Source organism: Blennius ocellaris (assembly GCF_963422515.1).
Source record: "Blennius ocellaris genome assembly, chromosome: 17".
NCBI classification, from domain to species: domain Eukaryota; kingdom Metazoa; phylum Chordata; class Actinopteri; order Blenniiformes; family Blenniidae; genus Blennius; species Blennius ocellaris.
In genome coordinates, this window is record NC_137666.1 from 19,418,150 (window position 1) to 19,443,838 (window position 25,689).

Genomic DNA, 25,689 nt, shown 5'->3' on the forward strand with positions numbered 1-25,689 from the left:
CAGGCACCCATACTTCTCAGTTTAAAGTCAGAATTCTGAGTTCAAAAGTCAGAATTCTCAGTTAAAAGTTAGAATTGTGAGGAAAAAAGTCAGAGCTCAGGGTCCCCCCCCCCCCCCCCCCCCCCCCCCCCCCCCTACAGTAGCCCCAATCCTCTTCCTTAACCATAGGAGTCCCGGAGTGGCCATTGAAAAATAAAAATCAATAAATAACAAGTTTATGAGCTTGGGTCTTATTTTTCAACATTTCAGCATGACATTGTGAATTTGTGCTGGTGAACTCGGCATTCATTCACTCATCAGATGAGTTCCAGTGTGGACAAAGAGGTACAGAAAATGATCATATTTTATTTTTCTGAACTGATTAAAGTGGCTCATCTGCCACAATTCACACTAAATACACTAAATACATTAAAGACAAATCAAATGATGGACCTAAAGCTACAAAAAGCATAGATAAAGGCTTAAACAGCTCAATAAAGGGACAGTTTGGGTATAAATAAACTCTAAGGTAAAATTAAAAGATTGTGTTCACCTAAAGGTCAAATTGGCTATTTTTATCAGGTGATTCAAGAAAGTAGACATCTGAACCCTGGAAAATATTAAATTCAAGAAGATATTCGGAGTCAGAATAAGATCTGAACAAGGAACATGATAGAGAAAAAAAAACTGGTTTATAAAAACTGCTGGCCGACAGCTGGCTGTTTTTCCCAGTGTGTCCTATTGGTGTGTGAGTTTTTTTTTTGGCTTGTGTTGTCCTGTTTCTCTTCCTCCACTTCCTCCTTCTCCTCTGCCACCACTCCTCCCGGAGCTCTGGCACGGAGGCGCACGGCGCGCGGCAGACTTGGACACGTCTCGCAGCTTTTACGCACGGCGCCTCAATAAACACCCAAGAAGAGCTTCCTTCAAACGGAAAGCAGAATCCATTTGATTTCCGAACAAAAAACAAAAACAGGGTTTCTTCCTGTCTTCCTCCGTCTGTCTGTCTATTGCTTTTTTCCTCCCCCCAGCAGCAGAAGCGGCTCTGGATCGGTGGTATGTCTCCCCCTCGGGTCGTCCGCTCAGCGACAGTCCGACGGACGGACACGATGTGACGGGCAGGGGCGAGAAAGTGACTCGACTCGAAAGCTGCCGTTAAGTTGGGAGGTCACACGCCGAGAGAGAGGATGATCCCGCCGGGCAGCTCGATCCAGGGCGACGGTGGGTGCGAAGAGGACGAACAGGTCCAGGATGAGACCCCGAAATCCCCGACGACGAGCGCAGGTCAGCAGGAGACCAAGGTAGGACCGACGCTCATCACCGACACAAACTTCTCCGTCCAGCAGCAGCGAGGGCGATTCCGCTCTTCTCATGCATCACACTCCGATCGGCCTTTTCGAAGAGTCCGATCGGGATGACCGTGGAGGTTGTCGTCAACACACGTCTCCAATCAGCCTCACGAGACTTTTTAAACTCACGCTGATTGACGTCTTTTCTGCAGCTCCTTTATACGCCTACACGTTGTTTACGTTTAATTTCTAGTGTGCAGAGGAGTATTGTTGACAGTGAAATACGTTTTGCAGTGTTGGAGGTCTGAAACAAGTGTGAGATTGAAACGTGCCTCAGGACATCTATATCGTCTGCATGTGGGTCACATGTACTCAGATTACTGCAGTTATCAGTGCAGTATCCGGTCAGTACGTGTTCATTGTCTCCGGTTTCTCTTCTGTTCGCTCTCAGAGTCCAATCCAGGTCCTCTTTAATACTTAGTTTACTTCTCAAAACTGAAGATAATGCAGCTCGTGAAGTATTTGCCCTTTTACAATACATTAAAAAAACAAATTGATCTTATCCTGAAATAATTACATTTTACAACTACAATTTGGAATAGTAGATATTTATTTATTAATTAAATTTTTTGATGTTTTTTCGCTGTTTCTCTTGGTTTTAGCTACTTTACCCTTGAAGCTATTTTTAAAGTAAAGAAATTTGTTATTTCATTTCTACTTATTTCATCAGTTTCAGCTATTGTCTAAATCTATTTAGCCATTTTAGCAGTGTTGGCTTTTATTTGGATTTATTCATGCCATTCAATCGTGTTATTTCACTTTGGAAACTCAACATGCGTCAGCTGAAGTGAACAGCAGTGTGCAGGAGACTCAGACGGCACTGGATCAACTATTTAACCTTTCTTTACAATAAATGGAACGTTTGGACCTTCAGCTGGAAGAGAGGAGTTACTTAGAAATATATTTTGATGTGTATTTAGAATAGGAACACAAGATGATAATGATTATTTTACATAAGATTCAGTGAAGGCTTCATCCAGTTCTCGGCTGTGGAGGTGCTGCCACACTACGGCACTCTGGGAGATACTGGGGGTCAAGGGTCATGCTCAGGGAGCCACAGTGATGGTCAGCTGCAGGATTTAAACCTGCGAGCTTCCGTCCTCAATAGGACTGCAACTAACGATTATTTTAATCATAGATTAATCTTGAATTGGTTAAAAAAAAACAACAACAAAAAAAACATTTCAAATTGTAGGACCAGTTGATGATATTGAATGAACCAAACACCAAATATGTTCTGATCATTTAAAAGCACATAGCTGAACCAATACAAGATGTGTACAATATAAATACATATATACACACGTATATAAGATGTATACAAGATAATTATTAAATAAGATTTAATGCACTTCAGGGACCACATCCAGTCCAGTTTCATCCTGAGTGACCAGACTGGTAAAATATTACTATAATAACCTTTAAATTTACACTTCAAAGTTTTTCTTTGTTGCGGTCACAGTGGGTGTGATGAAATTATCTCTATTTTTACAAGATCACAGTTGGTACTGTTGCAGCCCTCGTCCCCAAATCCGCTTCTCTAACCTTGAAGCCTCCACTGCCCCGTCAGTTGTGGATCACTTTCTCTCATCACAGCTCAGAACATTTACTGTTCACCTGCGGCTTCAAGAGACTCCTGGTTGATATGACATGTAAAAGTTCCGCAATATATTATCATGTAATTTAATAAATATCACAGAAAACACCTCAGCCAGTGAGTACCAGATTCAGTTCTCCAACAGGCTGAAGAGGTTTACATCCTGAAGTAAAGCTCTATTTGTGTTTTTATTCCTTCTTTAAGAATACTGTGAGGCCTGAACATCAGAAGAGGAAGGTGAGCCTCCAGTCTCAAGTAGACTGCAGCCTGCTGATGGTTTTAGTCCATCGTGAGGGTAGAACTGCATGCACATGGAGATAAAAGTTGTTTAACGATGACAACTTTTACTGCTTTTAAAGACAAGTCAGTACAAAGCTTATGTGTTTCTACAGTCACTTTATGGGTCCGGAAGGTTTGTTTGTCCTGGAGTGTCGTCTGTCCATCAGTAGAAACTCCTATTGAAAATAATTTAACGTCCAGTCTCATTCAATATGTGGCTTTGCAGTTTGTTTTGCAGCCCCCGTCAGTCTTCCCTGCTTTTTGACACAACATAACTCTTTATGACGCTGCCGCCACTGCATGAGCTCCTCTGTGCATGAACACACTCACGGCCTTTTAGTTATTAACATTGTCTTTATTTTCACTACATAAAAGCACCGTAACGTAGCGGAAAGCATAATTGTTACATGACCACCGCCTCTATGGAGTTCTGTGTGTGTGTGTGTGTGTGTGTGTGTGTCTGTGTGTGTGTGTGTGTGTGTGTGTGTGTGTGTGTGTCGGGGATGGGGGGGGGGGGGGGGGGACGGTTCAAATGGATTTTTCCAAGAACGACCCAGAGAATTGATTCACCGTCACCGGCTTATGTTCTGGTTCCACTGATACGCTGATTCTCTGTAGTTACGGCTGGTTTACAACCGGCAATTATTTAATTATTTATTGGTTTAATGTATTTTTTTTTCTAGTTTTCGTGAATAAAAACCCAGGTTTGAACTGGGTCAGAGCTTGTGTGCAGCGCGAGGCCTGAGAAGCAGTTTTGCACACCAAAATGACAAGCGCAACCTTTGCATGTGCAGGCATTCGCCTTTTATTCCGGGTGTAAGATTTCACTTTGTGTAATGTGTGTGTGTGTGTGTGTGTGCTTTGTGACAAATGCGGGAAAGAACGAATTAATTCCCGCTGGAGTTTTCATTTGCTTGTTTCCAGCTGGGGACTCAGACCTGCTCTGTCTGATCGTATCTAATCAGCATCATTAGGCGGTCTGCTCCGCTGACAAAATACATAATCCATTTCCTCAGAAGCGCAGCGTAATCAGATTACAGCCGTGTGTGATTGTGTTTGGAGGATTTGAGTGGTAAACACCGAGGTTAAATGAGGAGCTGCTGGTGTGCCAGCGTTATGAATAGTGTTACTGTGGAGGAGACGCCTAATGAGATTGATGGAGGCAACAGCCTGATCTGCAGCCAGTGTGTGAGAAATGGTGTTAATGTGACGTATCGGCCACAGGTAGCCGAGCCTCCCGAGGGTTTCCAGCAGAGACGAGTCAGTGACAGCGTTTGTATCAGTCTCTGAAAGTCACATGGCTGAAGAGGTCAAACTCCACATGTTATGAGCTGAAGAAGGTATTTTATTTATCTCGGTTGTCTCACAGCTCTGTCTTTCTTTTGACTCCCTCCAGCTGCAGAGACTTAAACGTTCCCTGTCCTTCAAGACGAAGAGCATCCGCAGCAAGAGCGCGGACAACTTCTTCCGGACGAGCAACGAAAACAAGACGGGGCTGCTGTCCGACGTGAGCAGCAGCACAGGGCACCTGTGCAGCATCGGGATGGCCCCGCCCCACACCACCAGCCTGCCCATCCCGCCGGTGCCCCCGGCCATCCCCACCGCTCCGCCGCCCACCTCCCGCTCCCAGTCGCGGAACCCCCTGCAGGTCGACTCTGCAGGACACTGCTTCATGGAGCACATCTTCAAGAAGCCCACCTTTTGCGACGTCTGCAACCACATGATCGTAGGTAGGGTGAAAAACACACAAACGTCCGTGTATGTTCAGTTTTGTCCGTGGAGCCGGAAACTTTCATCAAATGTATTGAAAGATGGGAACTTGGGCTGCAAGTGTATTGTGGTTATGAAACTTAGTTTAATGTCTTTCATTTCCCTGTAAGCAGGGCACAAAACACTGGAAAGTGAGGGAGCATCAACACATTAAAGCTCAGAACAATACAAAAAATTATAATTTCCTACCATATGGTCGCATGAATGTTTGAAACCAGGCGAGCACAAGGTTACACAGCAAAATAGATCAAATAAATGGCTGTCACATGAAAGTTGTCTGAACCTGTAGCAACACAGGGCCCAGCAAACCTGAAGAAAACGCGTTTCCACGCAGGAAGCATCAGATGCAACTCGACTGCGTTCTGTAGTCAGAAGCACGATTTCAGAAAAACCAATGAAAAGAAACATCGTCGACAAAGTGCAGACATACTGTACACACACACACCAAACCTGTCTCCTCATGCACCCAGTCCCATTGTCAGTCTTGTTCACACACCGAGTTATTCCGCCAGTCTCCGTGGTCTCCAGTTGCCCCCGGCTCCTCAACCTCTTCTCCTTCATGTTCACATCGTCCCGTCACTCCTTCACCGTGAGCACAGCAGAACAACCAGGAGGAGGAGGAGGACTTGCCACACAGTTCAATCAATCAATCAACCAATCAACTTTATTTGTATAGCACTTTTTTTTATACAATCAATGTATTACAAAGTGCTTGACATGCTTTACAAACAGTGCAAGGATACAATAGATAATTAAGAAACAAATGAACACAAATAAAACCAAAATAAAAAAAACCAAAATAAAATAAATATATATTTATTTATATTAGGCATGTGAATCTCCATCACTGACAATGATTCGGATACGAATGTCGATACACAACCAGCGATACGATACATTAGAGATTCATTGAATCTCCTGGCGATCCGATCTGATTCACTCCTGTTCCCGATTCGATACGATTCAATATTGATTTGATGGCGATTCAATTCTATACAATGCAATACAAGGTGATTTGGTGCGATACGATGTGATTCAACACGATGTAAAAAATTATACCAAAAATGGAATTAGAAAATAAGAAGCTGCAGTTATGTGTGGTACTGGAGGCAGAGGATTTATTCTCTATTCTCATCCTCATCAGCAGAAAATGTAACTTAAAGTTAACATTTTGCTTATAATCTACAAGAACTATGATTCACTTTGTTTACCTTCTTTTTGTCGTCTTTAAAAGTACGACACAAAAACAGTTCTTTTTACTGCATCGGGATTTGGAACCAGATTCAACATAAGGAACAGGAATCAGTTCCTCACATTTAGAACTAGTTTTATCACACTGTCACAACGTAAACAGTAAGACATCAACAACAACAATCACTGTCAATGGGTAACTTAAAGTGACACTTTCAATAGTGCAATGTCCATGTTCTTCATAGTCTGCCTGACTGATACTAAACTAAGATTTCAAATATAAATAATGCAAATAATAATAACCTTTCACAATTACAGTAGGTCTTTCACAACTGTTTGTGCAAAAAAAAAAAAAAAATCAAACTATTATTTGGCAGTTGCAGTTGCTGTAAACAGACTGACTGAAGCCCCGTTTCCACCGCACAAAACGTGCGGGGACGGAGCGAAGCGGTACGGAGCGTAGCCGGAGCCAAATCCGGTACCCGTTTCCACCACAGAAAGGAGCTTTAAAAGTGGGCGGGGCTTACGAGCTCCGCAGATATGTGACGTTACAACAGTCGTCTCAGCTTGGCTGCAGAGCTAGATCTTATGAATCCTCTGTTGTTGTTTACATCCTCCACTTTGCACTTGTTGTTTAGTTAACTGTTTAATTAACTGCAGAGCTGCAGCCGCAACTTCCGTGTTTGTCCCGAGAGAGCGAACGTGATCCGTGGTTCCGGCCCCGCGATGCAGCGGCACTGACCGCGGATGAACAGAACGCTGACCGCCTCTGCCTCGCATTTGAACAGGAAACCACAGATGTGGTCTGTGGTTTCCTGTTCAATGCAGAGAAGCTCGGAGCCTCCGTGTTCCGGCGCGGACCTGCCGGAGCGCGATCAGTGCCGGAGTGGCTGCTCATGCGTTTGAGCTCAATGCTCACGGTGTCCCGGAGCTGCGCACCCAACCCCCCGGCGCGCGGCCCGTCACACCCCCACGGCTGACGCTATGCTGCAAACAGAAAGCTCCAACGCGATGCAAAGTCACAAGCCCCCACACCAACGCTAAAGCTGAGCAGCAAAGAAAAGAAAAGGGAAAAAAATTAATAAAAAAAACAACCAGTGCAAAGCTGACCACACTGACAGCAGAGGATTCATCCAGCCGACATATTAAAATATTGAGGGCGTGTAGTAAACCACTGACCAATCAGCAGACAGCTCCTCGAACTCAGACCAGTTCCATGGTCCCGGGTACCCCGACGGAAGGGGAGTGGAAAAGCGACCGCCTTTGGACCGGTTTGGAGCGGTTTGTTTCCACATTCCTGCGGTGGAAACACGAACTGTAACGGACTATACCGGTCTACTTTTTGTGCGGTGGAAACTAGGGCTTGAATGTCTGACTCCTCTCTGATTCATATTCAATGTAAATAACTGAAAAAATTAATTAATAAAAATATAATACACTTTCGAAACCAGATGTGTCAGTAAATGCCACTCTCACTGCTCACGCCTAACTTGGTGCTTTATTTCATGCGGCTTTTTTTCCAGGTAGATGAGTTAGTCCACATGTTCATGAACCGGCTCTGCTGTCACAATAATATATTAAATATATTGTCAATATCACCTGTTGTGCTGAACACTAGTTCAGAGAAACACTTGTGCCAGTGTAGGTTTAGCAGCATGACAGTCTTTACAAACCGCCTGCATCCTGTCAAGTTGACCATCTTTCTTGTAAAAGCCAAAGTACTTCTAAACGCCCGATTTTAAGTGTTTCATCTACCAAGATCTCATCTACCTGCTTTATGCTGCTCTTGGGAGAAATGTACATCCCGGCTGATGGCGCATTCAACGTGCCTCAGAAATACAGGATAGAATGAAAAACAACGTGAAAAAATACAACGTGCACAACGAATTTTCACAATGTATTTTTGGAAAAATCGATGCAGGCACGAAGTGACCGATGTATCTCGATTTCACCTGTAAATTGCACCGATGCACAATGAAGGGATTGATACACTCGTATTGCGCACGTTTGTATCTAGATTCCGATTCATATTGATTAATCTACACTATATATATATATATTATTGTTTATTATATATATATATATATATATATATATAAAATTGTTTATTCCACTATGAACATCAAAATACCCCAAACCAGGTGAAGATCAGTTCAATATTCAGCGGGTTCTGACTGATTAAAGTCTCTTGACACTTCATTGCTCCTGTCAAGCAGATTAGACTGAGTGGTGCGGACGACCGGGCCAAGATGGCGGTGCCAGCGCCAATAGGGAGTAGTGGTCGATGCGGCATCTGCTCTTTATTATGTCTATGTCACCGTGGGTCTTTGTCCTGGTTTGAGGCACAATTAAAAGGCCGGCGCCGGAGGACCTCAGGGCCCATGAGGGTCGATACGGTAAAAGCAGGTCAGATAAATAGGAGGGTGCAAAACCGTTAAGACACTTAAAAACTACTGAAAGAACCTTAAAATGGGCCCTGAAGCGAACGGGGAGCCAATGCAGCGATTTTCAAACAGGCGTGATGTGGGCCCACCCTCTGGTCCTCGTCAGCACTCGTACAGCAGAGTTTTATAATAGTTGGAGAGTTGACAAGGTTGTTTTGAGGAGACCAGAGAGCAGGGCATTACAATAGTCAATGTGACAGGAGATAAAAGCATGCATTAGCAGCTCCGCGCTTGCCTGAGAGCGAAGTGGGCGGAGTCTGGTGATGTTCTTCAGCTGATAAAAACCAGTCTTTGTGACATTTTTGATGTGTGAGATAAAATTATGCTCAGAGTCAAAAGTTACACCCAGGTTCTTTACAGATGGAGATGGGTTCAAATCTAGCAGTTTTGGTAAAACTTTCTCTCTCGGGTGTTCAGGACCTACAACTAAAACCTCTGCTTTGTCCTGGTTGAGCTGGAGGAAGTTTGCTGCATCCATGACTTAATGTCTAAAAGTTAAGAAGGGCATCGATCGCCTTGTGTCATCAGGAGACACGGCCACATACACCTGTGTGTCGTCAGCATAGCTATGGAAGCTGACGCCATGTCTCCTGATGATGCCCTCTAGTGGCAGCATGAATAGATTTAAAAAGGATTGGGAACCGATGGGGAACCCCATAGCTGATTCATAGGTTCCTGAGGAACGTGCTTCCATACTTGCAAAGAAGCATCGATCTATGAGATAAGAACTGAACCACTTAAAAACATTACCAGAGATGCCGACCAGATTCCCAAGTCTGTCTAATAAAATGCCATGATTAACTGTGTCAAACGCAGCGCTAAGGTCCAATAAAATCAAGACTGTGAGCTGTTGGGAGTCTTGATTGCTCCTGATGTCATTTAAAATCTTTAAAAGGGTGTCTCTGTGCTGTGGTTCTTCCTAAAACCAGACTGGTGCCACTCTAAAATGTTATTTGTAAGTAAAAAAATAATTTAATTGAGTAAAAGTTGGAAGTTGGAAGTTCTCTCTCTCTCTGATACAGCTATTGCTATTTGAATGGATTATTTTCACTACGGCAGGGCGACTCATTGGCAGTGACTGACAGGCATACACAAGATTTTCTAGTATTTGTGGCGATTGCCACTCTCCTGTCACAAAACCTGAAAACCTTTGACCATTTTTGAGCATTTTCAGATGTAGTGATTGTTTTATAAATCATACACATAAGTAGGGATGCACCAATCCACATTTTTTCCACTTCCAATCTGATTCCGATACCTGCATTTTGATATTTGCTGATACTATCGGATAATACTAGAGCTCTGTTTGCTTTAATATTATTATTATTATCATTATTGTTGACCTTTTATGAGGCAGTAATAAACTCCTCTCTACAATAAAGTAATACATGTAGTAATGTTTACATGTTTGAGGTTAGTAGAAGGTGAGAAAAGGAAGCAGTACAAAGTATTTTAGTTCCATGTGGACAATGGTTGGATCGAAAATTTCTGATCCGTGAATTACGTTGGTATTGGAACCCCATAACGATACTGGCCCCATCCCTACACAAAAGTAAGGAAAAAGTTGTTAAAGAATCTAAATCATATGTAGGTTCCACTGTTTGAATACTCTTCGGTCTTTATTTTAAATAATTAATTCCCATGATAGCTTGTGTTCTGATTACATCCTGCACTGTTTTCTCTCACTTGGCAGTTTGCGTAATGTACTAAGAACTCTGCATTTGCTCATGAATTAAATCATGCATTATATGACACTTTCCCGAAGTTTCACTGATGGTGAAATACTCAGTTATATTGTGATTTGCATAGCGGGGTTAAAATGTTTTGTTATTTTTTGCAGATTTGAAGTTGTTGATATGAAAAAAAAAGAACATTAATGCTTAGTAAAGATCTCAATCAGAAATCTCAATCAGTGATACTGATAAAAGTGATACTGATAAAATAAACTAAATTCCCGAGATAACAAAGCTCAGTAAAGAGCATAAGTTCATTTTTTAACTGTTCTTTGAGGAGAAGTTCCTCATGTGCTTCTAACAATTTTGAAAGACCCTCGAGAGACATGAATCTGGGAGCAGGTGTGAGTGTGGTGGAGCACACAGATGTTAGTGAAACCTCAACAGACTCCTCACTCCGGGTGTGTTATTGCAAGTCTCACTGACGTCAGTACGAACACGGCCAACGTGTGGACTAAACTCATTTATCTGTTTCGGAGCCAAACATGACGTAATAATTGGAAATAACTCGCTGGCTGGCTGCAGCAGAAGCTGCTGCTTGTTATCGTGTTACTTTCCGACATCTAGCACAGCGACAGTACAATAACGATTGCTAACGGTACCTTTAGAAATCATGTTTAGTTTTGTTGAGCACTGTCTAAAATTCCATATTTCCATATTCAATGGGTCCAACTGAACGACGGGCCCTCCTTCATGAGAAAATGGAAGTTGAGTGACGTCATGTGGAAAGGGTGTATTGGTTAATTGGAAACGTGAGAGAAGAAACACACAGGTGAATGACATAAAATAAGATCAAAATGTTTGATGGAGTCAATACAGAGGAGCTGTAGAGTCACCAAGACGGGCTGCAGAGTCACACGTGATTGTCGGGTCAGAGCTCAGTGTTAGTTTGTGGTGTAAAGGAACAATTTAACTTGCTATTGGTCACCTTCCCCATCGCTGAAACGTCCTCACTCAGTTGAAAAAAAATACCGAAAGGCATGACTGAGCATCGTTATCTGGAGAAAGCGGTGTCAGCTTGTTGTGTGTCTCTGCTGAAAGCCGGAAGTCTGCTCCTCCACGGAGGCATTTCATGTTGCCCCTCCTTGGAATGAGTTAATCAGCAGGCGCTTCGTTGACTTCCTGTCCATCCCCACAGAGATGAACACCGACTCGATGAGCAGAGCAGGATTGGGACAGATCATCCCATGTGTCAAGATCCGAGGGAGAACCCAGAAACAGAATCGCAGACAAAACCCGAGTTCGCAGGTTTTATTAAACAGAAGATGCAAAACAGGTTTCCTAAACGCCGTTCGAGAAAACAGTCCAGGTCCAGGCAAAGGTCGATGCATGAGACAAATCCAGAACACAAGAAGTCCACACGGGAGAACACAGGGAGAGGGCCGGGGTCATGAAGACAGGCAACAATGACGATGGAGCGCAGAAACGTGAAGGAGCGGTTTGAATACATGAGGAGAGGGAAGCCACAGGTGAGACCAATCAGACAGGAAGTACACAGGGAGGGTAGGTGACAGAGACGGAGGATTACACAACGAAACAGGAAGTGAACACAGCGTAGAGATGCGGACTTGACACACACACACACACACACACACACACACACACACACACACACACACACACACACACACACCGTGTCCTCGCTGTGCTCTCTGTCACTGTTAAAGTAGACCAACAGGGGCACGTCGCACCGTGCACAGTGCACGTGACCATTGATGTCATTGATGTCACCAATCAATGAACATGCCAGAGGTGCACAATGGCCAGACGACAACTAATAAAAGCACTACGACTCAATAACACTGTCCTCCGCTGTTAATGTGGAACCACTTCCTCACTCCAGACACTGAGCTGTCAAAAGGCAGGGTGACATTCATGATGTGCGTGTGTGTGTGTGTGTGTGGGGGGGGGGGGGGGGGGGGGGGGGGGGATAAGAGTTATTCCTTCAGCTCTTTAGTATTTGGAGTCATCATAGAGTTATTCCTGCAGATCTTTGCAGCGTTGCATAACGTTTGCTCTCCAATTAGTCTTTAATTTCCCTCAGCGACTGTGACTCATGCCGTTACACACAAGTGAGAAGAAGTTGCACACAGGCAGCAGTTCGAGACGCTTTCACATGTTATGGTAGCCGACAGACACTTCTGTGCTTTTAGAATACTGTGCATCATCTGTTGAATTTTTGTCAATTGTGTCCTTGTTAAAATGTTCCACATGTCACTTCACAGGTTCTTCCTTGTGTGGGCTGCACAGAGCGCCAGTAACTGGCTGGGAGTCAGGGTGTATAGACAATGAATAAATGACTAACGATGCTCTGAGCAGTCTTTTCCATTCCTCCACCTTTTTTTTTTTCTCTGTGCAATCTACTGCGCACTGAGGAACCTCATTTTGTGTGTGTGTGTGTGTTTTTACAGGTACAACAGCCAAGCACGTGGTGTTCCTGGCAGGGAACACTGCAAAGCATGGCCTCCGTTGCAAAGCCTGCAAGATGAGCCTGCACCACAAATGTGAGAATGGAGTTGGCCAGCAGCGCTGCATGGGAAAACTGGTACTATACACGATGCAACAGACATGATGGACAACAGATATTTGGAGCTGCATGTGGCGCTACTGCTCCTCTGTCGTGGATGGATGAATGGATAGATAGATAGATCTTTATTGTCACTCATTAATACACACCATCGACACCTACATGACAGAAATTACTTTGTAAAAGACTCAATTTAGACTTTAACCATCTAAAAACAAGCATAATAAAAGTATAAAAACACTCAAATTAACAACAATAAAGTGCCAGGATGCATCATCAGCTGGAGCTGGATGTTGCACTGAACATTATTGCGGCGGTCATTATTGCACTGGATTGTTGCGTCATCCTCAGTCCTGACTGCAGACTGTTTATGAAGCAGTTGCAGAACTGTGTTGTTGTGCACGTCTGGCTGCAATTTCTCCTGTCAGAGGCCAGCAGAGAGAAATGTGCATGATGTGGGTTTTGTTCAGTCTCTCACCATGTTTTCACCTTGTGACAGACAGTGTTTGGCACCCAGGCCTTTGATGGAAGTCACTCATCTGTAGTGACTCTATAGTGATTCTACAGGGTGGTTTTAGGCTGAAATTGGTGTTTTGGATGTCCAAATTGGTGGGGTTTTTTTTTTTTTTTGGGGGGGGGGGTAGTCTGTAGTGACTCTGTAGTGACTCTGTAGTGACTCTGTACTCGAGTGACTCCATAGTCACTCCATAATGACTCTGTAGTGACTCTGTATTCTAGTGACTCCATAGTCACTCCGTAGTGACTCTGTAGACTCTGTAATGACTCCGTAATGACTCTGTAGACTCTGTAGTGACTCTGTATTCTCGTGACTCCATAGTCACTCCATAATGACTCTGTAGACTCTGTCGTGACTCCATAGCGACTCTGTAATGACTCTGTAATGACTCCGTAGACTCTGTAGTGACTTTGTACTCTTGTGACTCCATAGTCACTCCATAATGACTCTGTAGTGACTCCATAGCGACTCCATAGTGACTCTGTAGTGGCTCTGTATTCTAGTCACTCCATAATGACTCTGTAAACTCTGCAGTGACTCCATAGCGACTCTGTAATGACTCTGTAGACTCTGTAGTGACCCTGTACTCTAGTGACTCCATAGTCACTCCATAATGACTCTGTAGACTCTGTAGTGACTCCATAGTGACTTTGTACTCTAGTGACTCCATAGTCACTTCATAATGACTCTGTAGTGACTCCATAGTGACTCTGTAGACTATTTAATGACTCTGTAGACTCTGTAGTGACTCCGTAGACTGTTGTGACTCTGTGGTGACTCTGTAGTGACTCCATAGTAACTCTGCAATGACTCTGTAGTGACTCAGTTGTAACTCTAGTGACTCCATACTGGCTCCATAAAGCTTCCTTAAAGTGCCTTTTTTATTTCCAGAATGACTTTTGCTAATATCCGATTATTTTGCTCAGCTGGTAAAAGTCATCCTGAGTTGAACTCGTCACGTTGTTTCATCTTCAGAGGTCAAGTTTCAGGCTCAGCCTGTTTTATTTCAGGGTTAATGCAATTGTGTGCTTCAGTTTTGTTTTTGTTTTTTGAAAAGCCCGAGTCATTAGTTCAGCAAGGCGACATCTTCACTCTAAAGGTTAAACACGTTTTGATTCTGGAGATGCTTTTCATTAATAAAAGTTTCCAGATCTCTCACACACACACACGCACGCACGCACGCACGCACGCACGCACGCACGCACGCACGCACGCACGCACACACACACACACACACGCACACTCGCACAGCGTCTTCAATGTGCTGCCAGGAGATTTGTCGACTTTGAGCTTCGGGGATATTATTTCCAGCAGAGGCGGATCAGAAGCTTGTGTCGGACCATCTCCCAGCAGAATGTGCTTAATCAGAAATCACACTCGACGTGTGAGTGTCCCGGTACATCTGTGTTCGCCCTCCATCCCTGTCATCGTTATATCACCGCTCCGCGCGCGTTAGGTAATAACATTAGAGAAACGCTGACTTCCTTCTCGCCTCCGCCGGCGCTGCCGTCAGCAGAAAGCTCTCTGTCCAGGTGCATCCGGTGCCTGAAGGCAAATGTCACAGGATCCGTGACACGTTTTCATTTGCTGAACATCTCTCTTCACGGGAGGAAAAGCAACATGGCTTTTTGGTTGCAGAGCAAAGTTGAAGCTTTCAAGAGGAAACTTGCTTTGTGGACGAAGAGGGAGGAAAAGAGGATGTTTCCACTTTTGTCTGACATTTTGGAAAAACTCCCCTCAGGTGAGGATCAGTGGCTCTTGTCTCTCAGCACCATACTTCCCTGAGGATCCCAGAGAGGGACACATGTGGATGTTGGACCCGTTTTATTGTGGATCCCACTGAAAATGATGTGGTTTTGCCCTCACATGTGGAATCCCAGCTTCTGGAAGTTTCCACCTTCCGGATTGTTGTTTCAAAGGAGAACCCATGTCACACAATGAGGGCTGTGAAACTCCTCCCACTCACGACTACGTGAATCAGGATTCTCCACTGAGGCCACAACTAAGACCAAAGCCAGTGTCTCATTAAGAGATGTTCATAAAAAGAGAGTTGTAGCTTTAAAAAAAAAAAAAAGTGATTGTTCATTTGTCACAGATATGAAAAGCAAGTTCTGCTTCTGCAATACAAAAATGAAGACAAATGAAGCAACTGTCAAATGAATTTCCAGATTGTAAAGCTATACTTTCATTTGCACTTTATTTCAATTTCATTTACAAATCATATGCAACTTTTTATTGTTTTGAATGTATTTATTATTTTATCACCACATGATTTTATTTATCAAATTACCTATTTTTCTCAACAATGCTTTTGAGAGTCCTTTTTTGCTGTATTAAAATGTAATTAATAAGTAAATTTTGTGTCAATAAGCCTCACTTGGGCCTTGTTTCATGAATTGTGTCTGTTTGGCATCTTGTTGTACGTAGAGGTTCACATACACATGACAAATAAATGTCTTTGTGATGATCACATTGTATAATATTGTTTATTGTTTAGTTATTGAATACAAATCAAACCAAGAGTGAGGTCAATTATTATACTTATATAGTCCTAATATTTGAACGGGCTCTGGGCCATTTTGTACTGGGAAATTTGGGCCCCGAGGTCATAAAAGTTAAGGACGCCTGGATTGGATGACTTTATGTTCGTCTCTCGGTCCTCTTGACACAAGCAAGAACATGCCAACTTCATACCAGTGTGAAACAATTACACATTGTCGTAAGAATTATTTATTATAACCATATTATAACCACACTTAGCTTATTTGGTGCCGTCACTCAGAGACAGGGCTGGAGGGAGGCATTATGGACCTGATCTGCTCAAGGATTGCACATGTGGCAAGGAGGGTTATAAGAATATATGTATAGAGGGCGGCAGGGAGCGGCCCCCCCTGGTGGAAGCAAAAGCAATGTTGTTTTTTAAAAATAGAAAATATATGAATAAACTGTAATACTGTGCTGCTCCTGTGTGTGTGTGTGTGTGTGTGTGTGTGTGTGTGTGTGTGTGTGTGTGTGTGTGTGTGTGTGTGTGTGTGTGTGTGTGTGTGTGTGTGTGTGTGTGTATGGCTTTCCTGGTCACAAATCGGTTGTACAGTTCTGAGACCTGAGTCTGTGGTGAACCGATGATTTTGCTGGCCTGAAGAATGTTTTTGTGTTTAGCGGAGGGGGAGTCGTACCAGGATGAAACATTAAATGAGATGTTTGATTCAACAAGTGAGGCGTAAACCAGGGTTAAAATGTCTCTGCTGACATTAAATGTCAATAACAGGTGGTGGCGCTTTGTGCTTTTTTTTGTAAATATAGTCAGTGTGGTTTGTGAAGGCTGTTGTCGATCTCTGTTCCTGAATATTTTAAAATTTCAACCTGCTGGACAGACTGACCCTGGATACTGAGAGCCCCCACACCACAACTCTGTTGTTTTTGAAAGGTTTGAGATTTTTAAAGGACACATATTTGGCTATATTTCATGTTTCACAGTCCATCCTATGCTCATGTGGGATAATAACTTGGGTGATACAGTGTACAACACTCAAAACTTGTAAAATTATAGCTATTTCTTGGATTGAGCTGACGTCACCTCTCATGAAACGGGTGGTTCTCAGCTCCTCTGCCTCCTCCACCCTCACGGAGACTGCAGCCCAGCTCACAGCCGCCTCCTCCCACCCCCTCGGTGACGTAGCCAGCAGCTCACGCTAGCTTGGTAGTAATGTACTTACAGATCTCGGCGCCTCGTTAGCGTCTTTTATTGTGGGAATAGCAGCAGGTTTCAAGATGAGCTTCTGAGTAAGTCCAGTTTCAAAGTACCGTAGTTCTGGAAGTGTCGCTCGCAAACAAACACATTCTTTGCGAAAAAGAAAAAAAAAGTCCAGCCACATTCGCCGCTGTGCTTCTTCTTTCGGCAAGCCAAATAGTGTGGAACCATACTTGCATCCGAAAATACATTTTCTCCAAGTGGACATGATGGCGAAAACAGTTATCGACAACAACAAAAACAGCAGTGAAGCAGCATAGACTGAGATAGTGGACGATAGTGTCTTGCTTTGGTTTCTCCACATGTCAATCTTCCTGGAGGCGGAGCTTCTCCAGCTCTGTGCTGCGTCAGCAAGGTGGTGCCGTGTCATCAAATTGAATCAACATGTTGAGCTCCCCACCAGTTAGAACAGAGAAAGATCACTGTGAACTCAAGCTTGAGGGAATCAATGATAAAACCACTTTGGGGATGTACATGAACCCCAAATAGCACTTTTATCATGTTTAGAGCACAGAAAAGTCGATTTAGTATAATATGGGACCTTTAAATGAAAAGTGCATGAGAAATAAAATGTATTATATTGTATCCAGTTTATTATCCGTATCTCCTGAGTCTTTGAACTGAAAGAAATGAGCTTTTAGGCTTGAAGTGATTCTCCTCGTGTGTCCAGGTCTGTTTAGTGCTCATTAGTACACGCACGCACGCACGCACGCACGCACGCACGCACGCACGCACGCACGCACGCACACACACACACACACACACACACACACACACACACACAATAATAGTGACCCATGATGAGTTTGAAAGGAAAGCAGCTCAGTAGGTTCTTTCTTTGTCCTTCCCAGTATTCCCACACTCCGACAAATCAAACTGGAATCAGTTGCAAATAGAATGAAATAGAGGTGATACGGAGGAGATGGAGGCCGTGTTCTCGTGAGGTCTTTCCATCAGATGCCCGAGGGATGGGGCCTGAAGATATGATCAGTCTCAGGAGTGGAAAATTAGGTTAAGAGGTCGTGAATAAAACAGGAAGTTTCCCAGTGGAGTACAGCTCTATTTTCAGCGAACTCTAAACTTGGACACTTGTGCAGCCACGCTTGTTCTCTTGGCATAAAAACCCTTTGGAAAGAAAGCAAGTGACGTCATGGTTTACTAAACACCATTTCAGGATAATCTCTTATGTCACACACTTTGAGACGTTTACGTCCATCCTGATGTGTTGTTTTATGTTAAGTGAAGACGTCCCTGCCTGGCCTCACATCTGCAGGCCTGGGCCTCATTAATAAAGGTTGCTGAAGCACAAAGTGGGTCCTGAAAGACATTGATGATAAGGAGGGAAGATACATTATGATAAAAGGGAAATGAGATAATTCAAGAGGAAGATCAGTATCTAACTAAAATACTGTTGTCGCCAAGTAAAAAGTCAATCTATGGCACAAACTGACACCCCCGACCGTGGAGCAGTGGGCGTGTAGAGGAGAGACATGTAATGGAGAGACTTACCACATAAACTGAGGCTCCAAGAGCCACAGTTTCGTAACAAATGGGGAAAAATGGACAAATTATAGAAGAGAGGAAGAGGACGTCACCACCATCACCTCCACCAGACACTTTTGGTGGTTGGGTGTAGCACATAACACATAACACAAGGACTTGACTCATTGTAAAACTCAATGTTTATTTATGTATATGTGCTACACCCAACCACCAAAAGTGTCAATAAAAAAAAAAAAGAAACACAATACCATGGTGAATGATAAGAGGTTCTTGCCCACTTAAAATATCGGACCAATCATACGACTGCTGTTGGAGACAGCGCAAGAAAAACATTCTTCTCCACAAAAAGACTTCCATATATGTGTGTGTGTGTGTGTGTGTGTGTGTGTGTGTGTGTGTGTGTGTGTGTGTGTGTGTGTGTGTGTGTGTGTGTGTGTGTGTGTGTGTGTGTGTGTGTGTGTGTGTGTGTGTGTGTGTGTAAGTAAAGTATAGTTAGTAAAAAATCTCCCTCTCTCTCTCTCTCTCTGTCTCTTTCTCCCTCTCTCTCGGGGCGACATGGCTCGGTGCGTTGCAGGTTTGATTCCCATCGCCACCCGTCCCCATGCCGAAGTGTCCTTGAGCAAGACACTGAACCCCAAATTGCTCCCAATGGATTGACAGTGCCTTGAATGGCGGCACCCTCCATTGGTGCGTGAATGTGTGTGTGAATAGGTGAACGTGATTAACAATGTGAAGCGCTTTGGGAATGCTCATGCAGTTGAAAAATATTATATGAATGAAGTCCATTTACCATTTCTCTCTCTCTCTCGCTCTCTCTCTCTCTCTCTCTCTCTCTCTCTCTCTCTCTCTCTCTGTCTCTCTCTCTCTCTGCAGCCAAAAGGCTTTCGGCGTTACTACAGCTCTCCATTACTGATCCAGGAACAGTACGGCTGCATCAAAGAGGTCATGCCCATTGGTGAGCTCGCACATCTGCATCCTAACGTGTTCTGCCAATTCCCTTACATCCCCAGTAGCAATAATGTGTTCAACTTCACCAGTCAGTTGTAATTTTAAGTTACAGAACTCTTTAAATATCTGGGTCCAATGTTTGACATTCCTAAAAGTCCCTTTTTTACAGATCCGTAGTGTAGCTCAGCACTTCACCACTTACCCAGCCCTACCGACCACTTGTCCCCCTCGAGGAATGTTTGCACTCTCGTCCCATGGCGAAAGGGAAAATCTCTCAAATATACAAGTCAAATCATCAGATAAATCCCGAGTCTTTGTCCAAGATGAAAAATGCTTGGGAACTGGAGTTGAACCAGCAGATCCCTGACGATACATGGGATATTTGCATCAGTCGGGTTCATTCATCTTCGACTGGCATGCGGCCCAGCTTGATACAGTTTCAGGTCTTCCACCGGGCTGACTTAACGAAAGCAAAGCTGGCCAAAATATATATATAACGCTTCTGATGATGGATGCCCGAGGTGTAAACGATCCCCTGCCACCATGAGCCATATGTTCTGGTCCTGCGGTCACTTGAACAGGTTTTGGAATGAAATCTTTAAAGCAAATTCTTATGTGTGTCAACATTCACTCCACCCACTAACACTAGTGTTTGGTGTTCTTCCAAACCAACACGGTCTCACTTCATTTCAAATCAATACAGTTGCTTTTAACTCCCTTTTGGCCAGAAGGTTAATTCTCCTGAAATGGAAAGACTCCACCCCCCCCCCCCCTCCTCTTTTATTCACTAGGTGAAAGAAGTAGTATTCTGCTTACAGATGAAGTAATTAAAATAGTTTACAAGGATCTCAAAGTAAATATCATAAAACATGGTCATTTTTCATTGAATCTGACTTTACATGGCTGCTTTTACAGCCATAAAACAAGTTGAGGGTACACTGCAGCTTTTTTGTTTATTTAATTTTCATTTAAATTTATTTCTGTTTTAATTTTATTAAATTTTTCATTTATTATTATTATTTTTTTTTTTTTTTTGAGGGGGGTGTTCTATGTGTGACTTTTATGTAAAATTGGATCCGTTTGTGTGCCACTGGCTGGCACGATATGTATGTATATTAATTTGAAAAATTCTAAATAAAGTTTAAAAAAAACAAACCAACATAATAACTTGTGTTCTGCCATCAAATGTGTGGCCTGCAGGCGAGGGTCTCGATCGGCTTAAGGTTCAACTTCAGTTCAATCTTTCAAAGACGATAACAAAATAGTTTCAATTAAAAAAGCACTTATTCATCATCAGCCTTTACAATAACTATGTGACGTGTGACAAAAACACACATTTCCAAAAATAGACTACAAAAAGCGTTTATATCACTTTTTTTCTGTCCCTCTAACCACTAATATAATCTGAAATATCACAAAGTTTGAATTGAAATCAAGGGAAAAGAGGCTGCTAGTTGAATAAACAACCAATCAGACTAAAAATAGGCTGCACAAAAAGTTTACCTCACTGTGTTTGTTTTACAACATCCGCATAACATTCATAGTTGGGATCTGGGTTTTAGATTATTTAAAGTTGTTAGAGGCAGATTATTGCATTGGAAAACTTTGAGCCATTGTGAGTTTCCCTGAACGCTCGGTTGAGCGGATTCCTTTAATTGTTGTCGCAGCGAGGCATTGCGGGACAGCATGAGCTGGTCTCCTTTAGTAAAGGAAGCGTCAGTGTTTCCTCGACTAAGGGAGGTTATAAATGAAGCATTGAGCCTCCTTTCCTTAGCTTATTGAGAATCCGAACGTTCCTTATCATGGCCGCCGCTGAAACACTTCCGGGGTTAAGAAAAAGCAGATAGGAAACCAGATAGGAGGGTCTATTCGGATGGACCCAGTGTCTGAACCATAGACTTATATACTATATACTTGTATTGTCGACCACACTGGCCTGTTTGAGACGGTCAATGAGCTTTGGCTTCTCATCATGGCAAAACAGCATCAAGGAGCATGACACAATGTGTTAGATGTGTGAGCTTGAGGAGATTTCACACAGTGAATCTCACAAAATACTGTGGTGTTTTGTAAATATAATAATAAATGTGAATCCTCTGTGTACTTGTATGTCTTTCTACTTACTTGTATGTTATTCTTCTGTCTCCTCACTGGACCTTTTCCCCGTTGAAAAGAAACTTCTTGACATGAGTCAAGACTGAGTCATAGACGGATCATTTTTTTCAAAATAAAACATTGTTCAGACTCCGATAATAAATGTAAGGGAAATAATGTAAGTTATTTATTCTTTCTGTGCGGCCCGTGTGTTGGGGACCGCTGCAACATGTATCTCAGCTTCTTTGATTGTCATAAAGGCAATTAAATGTGTTTATTTGTAAAGTACCAGGTTGTTCCTTTATCATGGTTTATGTGTTAAATAGCAGTTACTTTGAAAACAAGGAATGAGGGGTGCGAATCCTAATTGCACTTCACACCTTTAAAACCTTCGCTCATGGCTCATTTTGAATAGTCAGATGGTTGTAAAGACTCAGTGTAGCTGAACTTTCTCTCATTGTGCTGCTGGCTTTTGACCACGACTGGAAGTCAATGCTTATTCGCCATCGTGGTGCTTGCAGTATTGGATGAGCGCACTATAGTTACTGTCAGTCTATGGTCTGTATGAAGAAATGTTCTCCTTATAGGCAGATGATTGTGGAGGAAATGTAGAGGACATATTCACTTTGTTGGAGAAGAGCTGCTAAATTCTGACAAACTGCCTCCATTGTTACTGGTCATCTCCTCACACACGAGTGGAAAAACTCATGAACAGATCTGCAATTCAGGAAAGAAAATGGAGGCGCATCCAAGAAGCGGCACTCAAGCCTTTTCTAAAAAATACCAGCTAAAAAAAAAAACAGGAAACATTTCAATGTAAAAGCGTCCAAACTTTGTCTCAGTCTGACGAGAATCAGAGGAGCTTCCAAGGGTCTTTATTCTCTCTGAGTCACTGAAAATACTGCGTGCTATGGTTCAGACCAGTTGTGTAAATGACCGCTGTGCCTGTCTGCAGCCTGCGGGAACAAGGTGGACCCGGTGTACGAGGCTCTGAGGTTTGGGACGTCTCTGGCTCAGAAAGCCAAGAGGGCCAGCGGCTCGGAGTCCCCAAACAGAAACTCGGTGAGGACCTGCTTCTTTTCTCCAGTTTTCTCTTGTCTTGAACAGCAAAACACGCACATCAAGCGTTTTATGTTACTGTTGCTGATGGGCCACATAGATAGTGCGGCTGCAGGGCTGTAAACACTACCAATAAAGGCAGTCTGGAGGGAGTTGTGATGGGAACGCTGGAGCTCTTGTTTCAGGTTTGAAGATGTATTCACCTGATTGTAGCTTCCATCCTTTCACTCTCTGCATCTGGACAATGAAGCATGTGAAAGCTGTTGGTTCCAGGCCGCCCTGTCCTGTCCTGTCCTGTGCAGCTGGTTGTGAATGAGTGTGTGGCTCACCGAAGGCTTCGCAGAGACAATGTGATCTCCACAGGAGATTCATAATAGTTTCCAAATGCAGACAGTGTGAAACAGCGTGTTTACGCTCCACATTTCCAGCAAGCTGGTTCGTCTGAAACTGAAAAAAAATAAGTCGTTCCTGCCGGGGCCGACATGTTTACGGGTTTTATCTCCTCTGCAGACCAGTGACATGGACAAGGTTCCAGAGGAAGTTGTGGCTCACGGCAGCAGACAGGAGGTGTTCAGAAAGCACAGCGGGGACGGTCAGTATACGTGTGCTTCTGGGTTGAAGCCATGTTTGTGAGACGAGGAGAGAACACACCGCTGCTCTTCTCACATACTCTGCAATTTCACTATCAGAACAACATTCTTAGCGGCTCTCTACTGAGCTCCATGTTTCTTTCTTGGTGTTTTTGTGACTATTTCCTTTATGAATCATCTCTGCTGTTTATTGGGTTCATTTCACCCAGTCAGCAGAGAGGAGAGACTGCTTCCTCCTCTCAAAAGTCTTTCAATAGAGGTTTTTATGAAAGGTTCTCCCATCCAGGACATCACCCTGCCCTCTGAACGCAGATCAACACAGAGACTAAAACCAGCTTCCAGGACCAAACAGGCAAAAATAATAGAACTACATCCCGCAGCAGGTGTTAATAATTTCATTCAATATGAGTTTTAACAGTAAGCTTTAACGGGACTGCTCAACCGACATGAAACAGAGGTTTTAGCCTACAGACTAATAGGACAGAGTGCTTTTGGAAAAATCTCCTCGATAGTCAAAAATTCAAATCACGTCTGTACTGAATTTCTTCACAGAACAAAGTTCAATAGAGAAAAACGTTACGCTACGGATGACTAAAAATGGTCCGTAAAAGTGAGAAACTGTTGCTGTTCTGCTGGTGATTGAGTCAATAGGCTGTGCTTTAGTGTGAAATATTCAGCCACGCTGGTTCAGAGCCTCAGACAGGAGGAGCGGTTCATTAAAATCCTCACAAAATCTTTTGTTTGATTTCTGTTTTTCACAGTCATGGAGAATGGAGCGGAGCTTTACCGGCAACCAGAGGGAAGACCTGACAGTGTGATGGTGAGGTTTTGTAAAAACACAGTCAAATAAATGTTTCGTAATAGTGGTAGAAGAGAGAGGTAGAGCAGTGGTGATAGAGAGGTGGGGCAGTGGGTAGAGCGGAAGAGATAGAGAGAGCGGGGCTGTGTGTGTGTGTGTGTGTGTGTGTGTGTGGGGGGGGGGGTGGGGGGGGGTGTCTAGGGTATCTTGAAATGGTGAGAGAGAGGCAGCAGTGGAGGGGGTGGGGGACAGTCATGGCAGCTCCACTGGAAAATGGTCCAGAGTGTCTTAACACAGCCCAAAATGTAAGCTTTAGTAAATAGAAAAGTCTTGAGTCTGGCCTTAAAAGCAGTGAGTTTGTCAGCTTCCCTAACTGAAACTGGGATCTGGTTCCACACGAGGAGCCCGATAGCTGAAGGCTCTGCCTCCCATTCTACTTTTAGTAAACCTAGGAACCTCCAGTAAAGCCCCGGTCCCAACCCGCCGTACTTGCAAGTTCGTGCTGTCTACTTGCAAAAACGTGGACAAAATTAGGTGATCCGTACGAGGTGAGTACCGCCTCCGTGCGACTTGAAGCTGCTCTTGCAGCATCAGAACCTGGAGTCTCACTGGTGGAATGGGCATCTGGAGGCAGCAGCAGCTCAGACATAGACCGGAAAACCTCACATTCATTGCACTTGCACGCACTTACAACATGCAAGTGAGTAAGGACACCGTACGTGAGCAGCACCGTGCAAGTACAGCCTCCATAGGATAACGTGGCAATCGCATGGAGATTGTATGTTGTAAGCACGTTGTAAGCACTACAACTCACTTACGTGTGCAACGTACAATGGAAGCAACCACTCACGGCCAGGCATGGCGTTCCGGCCACGTACCTTGTGCAACCGTGCCAGTGACGTTCATTGACGTACTCCCTCCCTGCTCTTGCCACTCCCTCCTCATGTTTTCAGAAAAACACGGCGGCCACGGCCTCCCCAAAAAACGTACGGACTAAAAACACACATGATGGGTTCTGACCAGGGCTTCAGCCAGCACTCTGAGAACCAAGTGTTCTTCTGGAGAGACAGGGGACTACCAGTCTTTTAAGATAGGATGGGGCCTGGCTGTATAAGTTAGAAGGAAGATTTGAAATTCTATTCTAGATTTACCAGGGGGCCAATGAAGGGAAGCTAATATTGGACTGATGTGATCTCTGATGCAGCATTAACACAGCACAAACCATTGGGACTATTTTCACTGAGTTTTGCGTGGAGTAGGACGCAGATTCACAGAGGTGTGAATCACCTGCTACAGCCTGGAGGAGCTGCCTTTCATTATTGTGATGCCACGGTCAGCCCTGTTATCCTCGGTGAGCTGGCGCCTCATTGTACAACGGCTTTGTGAACATTGCACGTTGCTGGATTGCTTTGCTGTGTTTTGATCGTAAAATACGTCCAAACAGCGACATGTTGCCATGAAAAGTTGGATAGCGTAGTGCTGCTATGCTAGCCTGCCAGCTGGCTGTAAACTATGGAATGGATTTCATGATTCATTACTCGGCATCTCATTGAGATCCGCCT

The 25,689-nt window shown here is 43.7% G+C and overlaps 1 protein-coding gene across 2 annotated transcripts in view; it reads left to right on the forward strand.

The window, feature by feature from the left end:
* The first annotated feature begins 830 nt into the window (after positions 1–830).
* Positions 831–25,689, forward strand: part of stac (SH3 and cysteine rich domain) — a 36,765-nt gene continuing 11,906 nt past the window's right edge. Inside the window, exons 1-7 of one of the 2 annotated variants that reach the window (XM_080512477.1) lie at positions 831–1,277; positions 4,598–4,931; positions 12,751–12,884; positions 19,511–19,592; positions 22,635–22,741; positions 23,249–23,330; positions 24,090–24,148. In XM_080512477.1, coding sequence (XP_080368603.1) covers positions 1,164–1,277; positions 4,598–4,931; positions 12,751–12,884; positions 19,511–19,592; positions 22,635–22,741; positions 23,249–23,330; positions 24,090–24,148 — 912 coding nt within the window. In that variant the 5' untranslated portion in view covers positions 831–1,163. The remainder of the gene's footprint in view (positions 1,278–4,597; positions 4,932–12,750; positions 12,885–19,510; positions 19,593–22,634; positions 22,742–23,248; positions 23,331–24,089; positions 24,149–25,689) is intronic. The other variant, XM_080512478.1, reaches the window with a different exon arrangement.